Source organism: Caretta caretta, chromosome 14 (genome assembly GCF_965140235.1).
Source record: "Caretta caretta isolate rCarCar2 chromosome 14, rCarCar1.hap1, whole genome shotgun sequence".
Taxonomy (NCBI): domain Eukaryota; kingdom Metazoa; phylum Chordata; order Testudines; family Cheloniidae; genus Caretta; species Caretta caretta.
The window spans coordinates 26,949,848-26,961,466 of record NC_134219.1 but is presented as its reverse complement, the minus strand read 5'-3'; the positions used below and the strand labels follow the sequence as shown (position 1 = coordinate 26,961,466).

General features: G+C 44.9%; 1 protein-coding gene across 1 annotated transcript in view; it reads right to left on the bottom strand.

Annotated features, from left to right (window-relative positions):
• Positions 1-1,322: 1,322 nt before the first annotated feature.
• LOC125621054 (myosin-1B-like) overlaps positions 1,323-11,619 on the bottom strand; it is a 28,745-nt gene continuing 18,448 nt past the window's right edge. The window contains exons 28-39 of the mRNA XM_048817453.2: positions 8,146-8,264; positions 7,683-7,879; positions 7,141-7,324; positions 6,895-7,060; positions 6,435-6,559; positions 5,879-6,187; positions 5,575-5,778; positions 4,040-4,165; positions 3,776-3,946; positions 3,587-3,691; positions 3,181-3,276; positions 1,323-1,612 (exon numbers count right to left, since the gene is read on the bottom strand). Of these exons, the coding sequence (XP_048673410.2) occupies positions 1,460-1,612; positions 3,181-3,276; positions 3,587-3,691; positions 3,776-3,946; positions 4,040-4,165; positions 5,575-5,778; positions 5,879-6,187; positions 6,435-6,559; positions 6,895-7,060; positions 7,141-7,324; positions 7,683-7,879; positions 8,146-8,264 (1,955 nt within the window). The 3' untranslated portion in view covers positions 1,323-1,459. The remainder of the gene's footprint in view (positions 1,613-3,180; positions 3,277-3,586; positions 3,692-3,775; positions 3,947-4,039; positions 4,166-5,574; positions 5,779-5,878; positions 6,188-6,434; positions 6,560-6,894; positions 7,061-7,140; positions 7,325-7,682; positions 7,880-8,145; positions 8,265-11,619) is intronic.

Genomic DNA, 11,619 nt, shown 5'->3' with positions numbered 1-11,619 from the left:
GGAGAGGAGGAGCACCCAATCCTGTACTTCAGCTGGAAACTCCTCCCCAGGGGGCAATGGGACACCGTTGTTGAAAAGGAATGTCTGGCAGTTAAATGGGCCACAGAAACTCTCTGATACTACTTACTGGGGCGGCAGTTCACCCTCATCACAGACCATGCTCCACTCCAGTGGATGCACAGAAACAAGGAGAAGAATGTGAGAGTGTCTAGATGGTTCCTATCCCTGCACCCCTTCCATTTCCAGGTCCAGGTACAGCATAGGACCGGAAACCAACACGGCAATGCTGATGGCCTGTTGCGACAGCACTGCCTCTGATCCCAAGTAGCCCAACCATGTGGTGGTGAGCGGGGCTGGGGGCGGGAGGGAAGATATGTGATACAGCAGGGCCAGAGGGAAGCAGGAGAATGATAGATGGGAGATACATAAGCCTCAGGATGATCAGAGCCTTAATCCCTGTGGACTGAGGAGAGGCTACTAAAGGTTAATTAGAGCACCTGGAGACAATTAAGGCCGTGCCAGAGACCTAATAAAAACCCCTGCTTCAGTCAGACAGGGAGCGGGAAGGAGAGCTGACTGTAGTTTGGAGTACTGTTGTTAACCAGAGGATCAGAGAACCAGAGGAAGGGAAACCCTGCTCAAGCAAAGCACAGGGACTCCCCAGCACACAGGACTGAGAGAAAACCTGCCCAACGGGGGAGAGGGCAGGAAGCCCATGAAGCTGAAGGATCTGGGACCTGGAGCAGAGGACGGGCCCGGGTCCCTTCCCTGCTCCCCTTCTCTCTCCTACCAGGGCACTAGCGGAGCCCTCAACGCCCAAGAATAGGGGCAACAGGCAGCGCCCTCACTCATCATACAAAGGGAAAGCAGGGGACCTACCATAATAGCACGGCCAGATCTGATTTGTGGGATCAATTTAATGTAACACAACTTCCAGGAAGTTGAATTTAGAAAAATTCAAATTGGAAATAAGATACAACTTGTTAACGGTGTGAGTAATTAACCAGTGGAACAGATTACCAAGGGATGTGGTAACTTCCTCATTGCTTGGTGGCTTTGAATCAAGACTGGATGGGTTGAGAGCATTCACTTACATCATACAGAAGAATAACTTCCTCTACTCCAAGAATTCCTGGGTGAATTCTGTGGCCTTGTATTTTCATGAGGTCAGATTGGATTATCTTAATGGTGGCCCAAATTCTTTAAAAATGTAGGGATGACAGTTTACAAATATTTAGTGTATGTTTGGTTAGAAAAATATAAGTGCACAAACCTTAATAAGACTCTAGAGCTAATGAATACAACACAAAAGCCACTTCTGGTTCTTTGTATGCAAAGCTCTCTATTATCTTTATTTACTAGACACTGAGGACAGAATAAGCAATAATTACAAAGCAAAGTGACGGAGAGATTCACATTTTGTGCATTTCTTCAGTCACTTTGCAGCACGGAGACATCCTCACTCTTCTCCTTCAATCTTCTTGTGAATCTCTCGGCTCTTCACCCGGAGCTTATTGACCTGAGACTCCGCAATGTCAGCCCGCTCCTCAGCCTCTTCCAGCTCGTGCTGGATCTTGCGGAACTTGGTGAGATTGACATTGGATAGTTCCTCCTGAGGATGGTGAGAGAGTGTTGTGAAAACCAAAAGGCTAACAGTTTCCCTTCTCCCACATTTGGGACTTGATTGGATGCAATTGTTTGCTGAGGGGAAGGCCCAGACTCTGTCACCCACTGACCATGTCTTACCTCATCATTTTCTAATTTAGAAAATTTATTTAAAACTAATTGAAATACCTTTGCAAACATTTAAGAGTTATGTATCTTTAGCTGTGTATGTTCACTGATAATTCTGGAGTCTTTTGCATTTGCAAAATGACAGTAAACATGATTGTTACTAAAAGTTTATCCTACGGTGGATGTAGGTTCCTTGTACCTAGACTCATAGACTCATAGGTGGATGGGACAGTGAAGAAATCCGAATGCCAGATGCCACACCATTCCAGCTCATATGCATTTTAAGGGGAACGCTTCAGCTGAGCAGTCTAAAATATCTCCTATTTGCTGATTTTTTATTAGATTCCCCAAAAATTACCTTTCATACAATTAGAATGTGTGCTCATGGTTTTGCAAGAAAAGGACAATTGGTACTTTCTAGTGAGATGCATCTTACAAGGAAGAGGAAGACAGAACTGAATGAAAGGAACAGATCAGTTGTGTTATATCAAAAGCACTATAAACCTGTCACAAAAAACTCAAAAAAGTTTTAGTTCCCTAGTGCAAATCTATCTATCTGTGTGAAACACACACACACACACACACGGAGTGGCTCCTTATTTATGTGTATTGTTGCAGGAAAACCAAAAGTATTCTGATAGATAGTGGTGATTTAAATAATGAGAAGCGCTACTGGACAGGTGATTTACATTCTGGGACAAGATAAGAGGGAGTTTTATATTAAAAAGACTTTAATGGTATTTACTATATGTACTTAATATTTGAGTAGGTAGTGTATACTGTAGGTCAGGTAGCTTCCATTCTAACCCCTTTCTCAGTTGCTCATAAGCTTCTGTTACAAATTCTTTTCAAGAAATGTACAAGCACCCCTGAAAAACAGGTGGAGTGTAAATATTCCACCAGACTGATAACACCATGCTAAAGAATGTACAAGAGTGGTAAACTGAGCAGGTACAGGCCAAAGGATGTGCAAGCTCTGCTACGATGTACACAAATCCTGATTTGTTCCAAGAACAAAGTCCCTCAGCCATTGCCCCAGGGGAAGAAACATTCTTTGATAATGTGACAGCATTTTCTGGCTCTGGCAAAATTGCAACTTAAAGGAATTATTTGTATCTGAATGAAATTGTGTTTACTGCAGCCTCCCAGATCCATTGTTCTGGGTTGGCACTGTGTTGTGGGAAGCCCTCTCCCAACGATGTTGCTCTGAAGCCATCCAGGTGTCCATAAGGGATGTTACCATGACCAACACAAACTAATTCTCTGTGTACTTGAGCTGTTGTGCAAAAAACAGCCACAAGGCATCAAACAAATTCCAGGGACTTAGATAGGCAGACATACAGACAGACAATTAGTGGAAAAAAACTTAATATCATTCTCCTCGAAGTAACAGAATTTCTATCCCATCAGAGGATGAATATTCGCCCACCTAAGAATGATACTTACAGCCTCCTCAGCTTGTCTCTTGTAAGCTTTCACTTTCAGTTGTAGTTTGTCTACCAGATCCTGGAGCCTGAAAACATTCTTGCGGTCTTCCTCGGTCTAGGAACAGTTTGTAATGGAAAAAAGTCATTTCATTTCCAAATTATTTGTCTATTTCCTTCATATTACACAGTGAAAGCAATGTTGCGTATAAAACGTTTTGGTAAGTAGGATAATAAAGATTATAACATGGATATTTTAATAGTCTTTCAAATGATTTCCTGATGAACTCTTTGTTTTTCCATAGTATTACTGTTAACAGTCTTACTGTTTGAGAATGGCAATAAAAATTCTGTGCTGCAGGTTCACATACAAACAATTCGTGCTCCCCGGAGAAGGATGTGACAGCACAAAGGGCCTCCCTCCTTACCTGATAGGTCAGTTCCTTTACTCTTCTCTCATACTTGCGCATACCCTTGATAGCATCAGCGCTGCGTTTCTGCTCATTGTCAACCTCACCTTCCAGCTCACGCACCTGGAATGAGAAATGGATCGTTGAGTTTCACTGTGACTGGACATAGGAAATGCTCCTAAATGCACAAATATGGGGAATACGCACTCTGGCCTCCAGTTTCTGGATATGCTTCTTGCCACCCTTCAGTGCCAGCTGCTCTGCCTCATCCAGACGGAGTTGCAGGTCCTTCACCGTCTGGTCCAGGTTCTTCTTCATCCTCTCCAGGTGGGCGCTGGTGTCCTGCTCCTTCTTCAGCTCCTCCGCCATCATGGCCGCCTAGTGAGTAAAGAAAGGAAACCGGTCCAGAAAACCAGCCATTTCAGGTGCAAACACGGCCATGTTCTCCAAAGAAAGGTGCCTTCAACTCACATCAGTGATTGCCTTCTTGGCCTTCTCTTCTGCATTACGCGCTTCCTGAATTGTCTCCTCCATTTCACTCTGGATTTGGGAAATGTCTGTTTCCAGCTTCTTCTTCGTGTTGATCAGGCTGGTGTTCTGTTTAACAACAATAGACAAGACATTTTTACAGTTAGTCCCAAAATATTGACTCTGGAGCATGAACTGAATATTTGTGTTTAATGTACAGGTTACTATTAACATTTTGTAAAACAGAACTCTCCTCTAAATGAATTATCACTGCAGAACATTGGCAGATAGTGACGTGCTATGAATATTTTGAGGTAGAGCTCTCAAAAACATTACCCCTCCCCACCCAGTCTGTGACAAACCCTGTATACCAAGGCGGTGTGCTTGCAGGAAGGACAGAAGTAGTGAGTGAATAAAGAATATATTAATACAAAAAAAATCTTTCTCATTGCCTTAATAAAGGTAGCAGTAAGGAGTACTTGGCAAATAAACACAGAAAGCACCTCACACACATTTGATTATATTGCCATGTATTGACAATTTAGTATAGCACACACTTCAACGTGTGTCATTACAGAAGGGTACAAAAAGAAGATCATCTTTTAAGGTCTACTGGTGATATCATCCCTTGTGAAAATAGGTTGGAAATACCTACCAGGTGGTGCAATCTGGTCAGCTCCAAAAGCAAAATAATTGCCCTTTAGAAACACTTTCTGAGCCCCAAATATCATCTCTGCAAAGATGATTTAACAGTATCCATCAACAGCAACTACGTCTGAGGCAGGAAACCCTCCAGCTCTCCCTTCGGACTGGTTCAGAATGATTCCAAAAGGCTACCTGAGGCCCCTGATATCCCCCTCCATCACTCAACTTCAAGTATTGCTGTAATTGCCTCTGACCTTCACAACCCCCATGTAGCCTTCAGCATGGACTTGCAGGTTTCTGCTTCCATTTCAGCAATGGTCCATCCAACTGAATATTGCCACAATGCTCATTTCAGACAAGGTCTTTACTGCTTCTTATCACTGCCTATCTCTGCTCTTTGGAGAATGTGCTGTGAATATTTTAAGAGCTCTCACAAACGTTACCTCCATAGCTTGTGGCAAACCCTATGTGCCAATTGTTGTAAATCTGGTCCATTCCAAAACAAAATAATCACTGTGTAGAAATACCTCCTGAGCCCCAGGGGGATGGCAGAGATGACTTAAAAGTATCCAATGATGGAAACTGTATAAGAGGCAGGAAATCCACTCCCAGAGCCTCTGAGACACTTGCCCCCTCCATCACATCACTGCAATTATAACCTTCGTCATCCCTGTGTCGCCTTCAACAAAGCAACATGAAGGAAACCAAGGAGGGCCTTGCAGCTTCTTGCTTTCTGTTTAACAAAGGTCCATCCTATGGACATTAGCGTACAGGCCATTTCAGGAACAAAAATCTTCTAAACACCCTCTAGCGCTGCTCTTTGGAGCAGGATACCTACAGAGCAGTCTCCTGCTTAGGGGTTTGTGGGATTTCTTTTCACACTAGACCCTGACCTGGGTGTGCAGGAGCTGAACTCGTTCACTTGCATCCAGAAGCTCCTGTTCAGCCACTTTCCTGGCCCTCTCTGTCTGTTCCAGAGCTGCCCTCAGCTCCTCAATTTCGGCCAGCATCAGGTTAGCTCTGCGCTCAACCATGGCCACCTGCTCCTTCAGGTCTTCTTGGCTTCGGAGAGCATCATCTAAGTGAATCTGGGTATCCTGTAAAAGGAGTGAGAGAAATTACCTGGAGGCACAGACTCCTTGGCATGCTGAAAAGACCAGCTGAACTATCGCACTAGGCATGTGTGGCTTAGTGTACCTTGAGCACTCCTTGTGTGTTTCGCAGATTCTTCTGTGCCTCTGCAGCCAGGCGGCTGGCATGGCTCAGCTGGATCTCCATTTCATTCAGATCCCCCTCCATCTTCTTCTTTAGCCTCAGGGCTTCGTTTCTGCTCCTGATCTCAGCATCCAGGGTGCTCTGCATGGACTCCACAACTCTGACATGGTTTCTCTTCAGCTGTTCAATTTCCTCATCTTTCTCAGCAATCTTCCTGTCAATTTCAGACTTTACCTGGTTCAGCTCAAGTTGGATGCGGAGGATTTTGCCCTCTTCATGTTCTAGGGAAGCCTTAACAAGAGCAAGTGAAGGGTCAATAAAGGGACAAAAATAGTTTTTTCCTTCCAAATAAAGTGTTAGATGCTCCCACAAACTGGAATGTAGTGCTGTGGGTAGCATGGGCACTGAGTACATAGCTTCCAGCACAGCATGTGCTGTCCTCCTGTCCCTGTGAATTATCCCACCGTGTTTACAACAGGATACAGCTCCAAGGTTTTTGACTCTCTCTTTGTAAAGCAGTGACTAATGGCATGTGTACCTCAGCTTCCTCCAGAGCGGACTGGATTTCTGATTTCTCTTGCTCAATCTGCTTCTTCATTTTCTCCAGCTCATGGATGGTCTTTCCCCCTTCTGCAATCTGCTCCGTGAGGTCAGAAATCTCCTCTGTTGGGTTACAGACAAATAACGCAATCAGACAAAGGGCCCAAAGAGAGAGAGTCTCCTTAGAAATGCCACAGGCACAGACAGATTCACTTTAGAGTTCAGAGTAGCAGCCGTGTTAGTCTGTATTCACAAAAAGAAAAGGAGTACTTGTGGCACCTTAGAGACTAACCAATTTATTTGAGCATAAGCTTTTGTGAGCTACAGCTCACTTCATCGGCTGCTCAGATAAATTGGTATGTCTTTAAGGTGCCACAAGTACTCCTTTTCTTTTCACTTTAGAGTGTTGACAAGCTTCCCAGAAGCCCCATGTTAGGAGAAGAAATCCGGGGACTTACGCTGCAAGTTCTTGTTCTCACGCTTCAGAGTTTCAAGTTGATCCAAGGTTTCCTCATAAGCATTCTTCATCTTAAACAGCTCCGTGCTGAGCGAGCGAGACTCCTTCTGGAAAGCTTCCAGTTCAGCCTGCGTTTCCTCATATTTCTGCTTCCATTCTGCTAGAACCTAAAGAACAACAAGACCTTAGTCTAAGCAACGGAGATCACTATCGGATGCTCCATCCAACACACACAAGGCTGAAATACCTTATCGAAATTCCTCTGCTTCTTATCCAGAGCTGCGCAGGCAGCATTAGATCTTTCCACATCAATCATCAGGTCCTCCACTTCATTCTGCAGCCTCTGCTTCGTCTTTTCAAGGGAAGCACATTTGGAATTCACAGCTTCAACATGTTCTTCAGCATCCTGCAGACGCTGGGCAAGCTTCTTCCTGGAAGATTGTAAATACAGCTCCCACTTAGTGAGTAAATACGGCTCCCATTTAGTGAGCAGTATGGGAAGAAATCTGTGTGCAGCTGCTCTGGGATTTGTGAGAGCAGAATCACCTCTTCTGGGCTGTGACCCGAGTGCATACATAATATGTGCCCTCTCCTAATCTTGGAGACACTACTGCACTTGGACTGTCCCTCTATTGTTTCCCAGGAGATATATACACTTTAGTTTTTCTTTTTCTCTACCATCACACCTGGGCCCCATATACTCCATGTTCTGGGCATATCGTTGGCCTCTTCCCATTTCCACATTACATTCTTGGTTTCTTCCAGCCCTCCCCCCATCCCAACACGTACTTGGCCTCTTCCAGTTCCTCTGTGCGCTGAATGGCATCCGTCTCGTATTTGGTTCTCCACTGGGCAACTTCACTGTTGGCCTTGGACAGGGCACGTTGCAGCTCACCTTTCGCTTCCTGCTCCTCCTCATATTGTTCCCGGAGCAAGTCGCAGTCATGGCGAGCAGACTGCAAGGCGTGGGCCAGTGCGTTCTTAGCCTGGAGACACAACAGGAGTAGCACAGTGATGTAGTTAAATATCCTGGGGATCCTTCCGACAGTGTCCTCCGTCAGCCGATGGAGTGGTAGAAACCCCATTGTAGGGGGCATTTAAAATTGATCTGGATAAATATAAATACACTGTCTAGTTTCCAGACTGATATGATTTTATATGAGGTTAAAGCATCCTTTGTAAACGATGAATCAGGCATCAAATGAAACCGCCAACCTTCAGATGAAGACAATACTGTTGGAAAAATCCTCACCTTTATCTCCTCCTCTAAGTGCCTCTTCAGTTCCTCAATCTGTTGGGTAAAAGCCTGCTTGCCTCTTGAGAGCTGAGAAACTAATGTATCTTTTTCCTCTACCTGGCGTGAAAATTCACCTGAAAAGGACAAAGTGAAATAGGAGGGATTTAATGAGACTCAAATGAAAATGATGGAAACACTGTTTTTTCACAAATGAGACAAAATCATATGTTAGCTGTGAGAAACTCCTGTTACATCATCCAGTCTATCTCTCTGCCAATCTCTTGTTCCCTAGAGTACATTTTCTAGTCCACTTTTCTAGTCCCATATAATTTTATAGACTCATCACCTGTGGAAGTCTAATACATCTCACTGTCAGGAAGGTTTCCCTAATATTGAGTCTAAATTTTCTTTTCTTAGTTTCATTCCAATAGTCCTACTTATACCCTTGGTGCATCACACTAAACACAGTCTTCCACCCTTCCTATTTCCATTAAAATAAACTAAGTTATCACTTAGCCACACTGTATGTTATTATCTTATTAAATCATTTCTCATTACTAGTTCCTTCATCCCCTTGGTCAGAGTTGGATTAAAGAATTTTGGAGCTTTGTGCACTGTGGAAATCGGGGGCCCCTTATCTTCCTTAAACCCTAGACACAGCATGTGATATACAGTCTGTAAATATGGCAGCGTGGCTCAGTTAGCTTGGCATTGTGCCAAGACTCGAATGATCCAAATGTGTCTATAGAGGGAGAGATATAGACAGCCTTCTGAGAATCAGGGAGAGAGCACCTGTATCCCAATCATTCTCCTCTTGCACCTATTGATTTCAGAGTAGGACCATGGATTTAGTTTCCGGGCTCAGAGTGGAAGTTTTCTGCTCACTGTACAGCCACACAAGTTTGAGCTCAGTCTCCCAGAACTAAAATGAATGTCTGTGCCAGCCAAGCCCAATAACATGGTAGCTTTGCAATGAGATTTGGTTGCTTCCTTTCACTCTTGACAATAAAGATGCCTTCATAACCTCACTTAGGACTTAGCATTGTTTTTTTCACATACTGGACATCAGGAATAATAACTTATCCACCTTTGGGGTCTGTCTACATTGCAATGTAAGCCCAAGGTTAGTAGAACTCGAGTTAGAAGACCTTGGGCCTGTTAACCTAAGGTTTGAGCATCTACACTCATTTGTAACCTCAGGTTAGGAACTGCTGAATCCTGGGTCCCAACCTGGGGCTCCAACGTCTATGCTACATGGTGCGGGACCTAGTTCAGCCACCCATGTCCCAGACTTCTTAGCACCATCCCAAAATGTGGCCACTCTAGCCCTTTGTTCATGGTGCAGTGAACAAAGGAAGTCAGCCTGTGGAGTTGTGCAGTACTTTTGGCAAACTCCCAGAGCATGAGTCCTGTGGGGCAATGTCTACACTGCAAAGCAATAGGGCTTGGACCCTGGGTCCTGGCTTGACTCAGGCTTGGCCCCTCCATCCCCGTGGGGTCCTGGGACCCTGTGTCTGAACCCATGGTTAGTGTGATTTGTGTGTAGACAAAAAGGGGGTTAGGCTTGAGCTTAAACCCTGGGCTTCCTTTCAGTGTAGACATACCCTGAGAGATCGGATCTTGTCACCAGGACTTTCCCAAAATAACCAGATGAGATAACTATTCTAAACTGGTAGAGAAAGTTCAGAGAAGACTTTTAAAAAATTGAATATGAAATATATTAGTATTAATAGATCTAGAATATTTAATTTAAATATACATGGCCATTTATTAAAAATTTAATACCAATTCTCTGTCTCTTCTTTTGCTCTGGAAAACATTTGCTAAGTAAGCTAATTTGCTGGGGTAGATTTATGAAATGGGACTTAGAAATTAACGTGACAGTGCCCAGTTGGCTCTCCAGATACAGGGGGAAAGTTCTCGATGAAAGCAAAACTTGCCAGAGACCATACAAATCAGAAAAGAGCAAGTACATTAGTGCATTGGAAACTGAGTGAGCCTCCTGAGCCACAGATGCTTCGCTGCCTTTGAAAAACAGGCAGGGCTCAGAGAGGAGCTCTGCCAGCTCCTCAGGGAAAGGGGCTCTGAGCCTCAGCTGGCTCTGGACACATGTTGGATCCAAATCTATATAAATAAGGGACTGACTCTGAGACACCAATTGTGGGATTGGGCTTCACCAGCCGAGCAAGCAAGCAAGCTGGTTCTTTTCCCCTGAGAAGAAGGGTGGACTTGAGTACCAAGATGCCCAGCTCCCAGAACCCAAAGATGACAAAGAGGCAGAAGGAGACATGAACAAGCTGAAGTCCAAAAAGTGACCCAAGAAACCAGACTCCTCCCAGAAGCTCCCTCCTCTTAGGTGTCTCTGATCGCCATGGCCATTCGGAGAGCACTAAGAAGAGACCCAGTACCTAGGGCGCCAGACCTGCCAGTTTATCTGCCCACGGTGCCAAACCTGGGTAGCCTGCAACCCCATACACCTACACCACTCACTGAAGTCTGGCCCAGCCGCCTCCCCCGCCCCCGTCATGACAGCAGGGACAGCCGGGCCAGATTTAATGGGACCCAAAGGGGATTGCCAGCTCTGAGAGTCAGAAACACCAGCCACCGATCTCCGATCCCTGGACACACACGCTAGCCTGTCCCTCTTCTTCTTCATATAGACACCCCCCACCAGCCTGACCCCCCCTTCTTCTCCTCCCAGGTATCCCCCAGCACCCTGACCCCCCTCGTCCCCTCCCAGACACCCCCTCCAGCCGGACCCTCCTCTTCCCCTTCAAGGTGCCCCCCTCCATACCACCCTGACCTTCCTAGCCCATGAGCCCCTAGACCCATCCCCTTCTAGAAGCCTCAAACAGGTAGCTTACTCTACCCTCCCAAGAGCCCCTGCCACCCCACCTTGGTCTCTGCTCCTTACCTCTCCCTGCTTGCAGACTAAAGAATGCAGTGCTTTAAGGCCTATGGACTCTGGACAATTTGCATGGAATTGTGGGAAGTCTTTATTTCCTTGACAATAGTCATGCCAAAAGAATCTGATATACTCAAAGGCCTTGCATGTAGTTAATAAAGGTCTACATCATGTATTGACATTAAAAAGTTGAAGCCTAAAATTATTTTTAAAAAACCCAAAGTATAGTCCTAGCTCTGACGTGCAAAGGAACATCCAAATTAACCCTTTGCTGTAAAAATGATCCCCACAATATTCAACAGAGAGGGTTTAGAACCGCCCTGTTTTGTGACGTGATGCATTTGCCCATGCAGCACACAAGACTGCACTGTGTTTCTTTGTTGTCATATTAGTTGGCAAATGTAAATCTAGCCTGGGGTCCAGTGTGTCTCCCAGACCTTTCTCAACATTCCTGTTTCTCAGAGTTCCCCCACCCATCAAGTACATGTACTTTGGTTCATTTCCCCATAGATCTATTAGTTGTATCTTTCCAAAAAGCATCTTGTGTTATTATTTTCCTGCTCATCTTCCTAATCTCTCTGGGT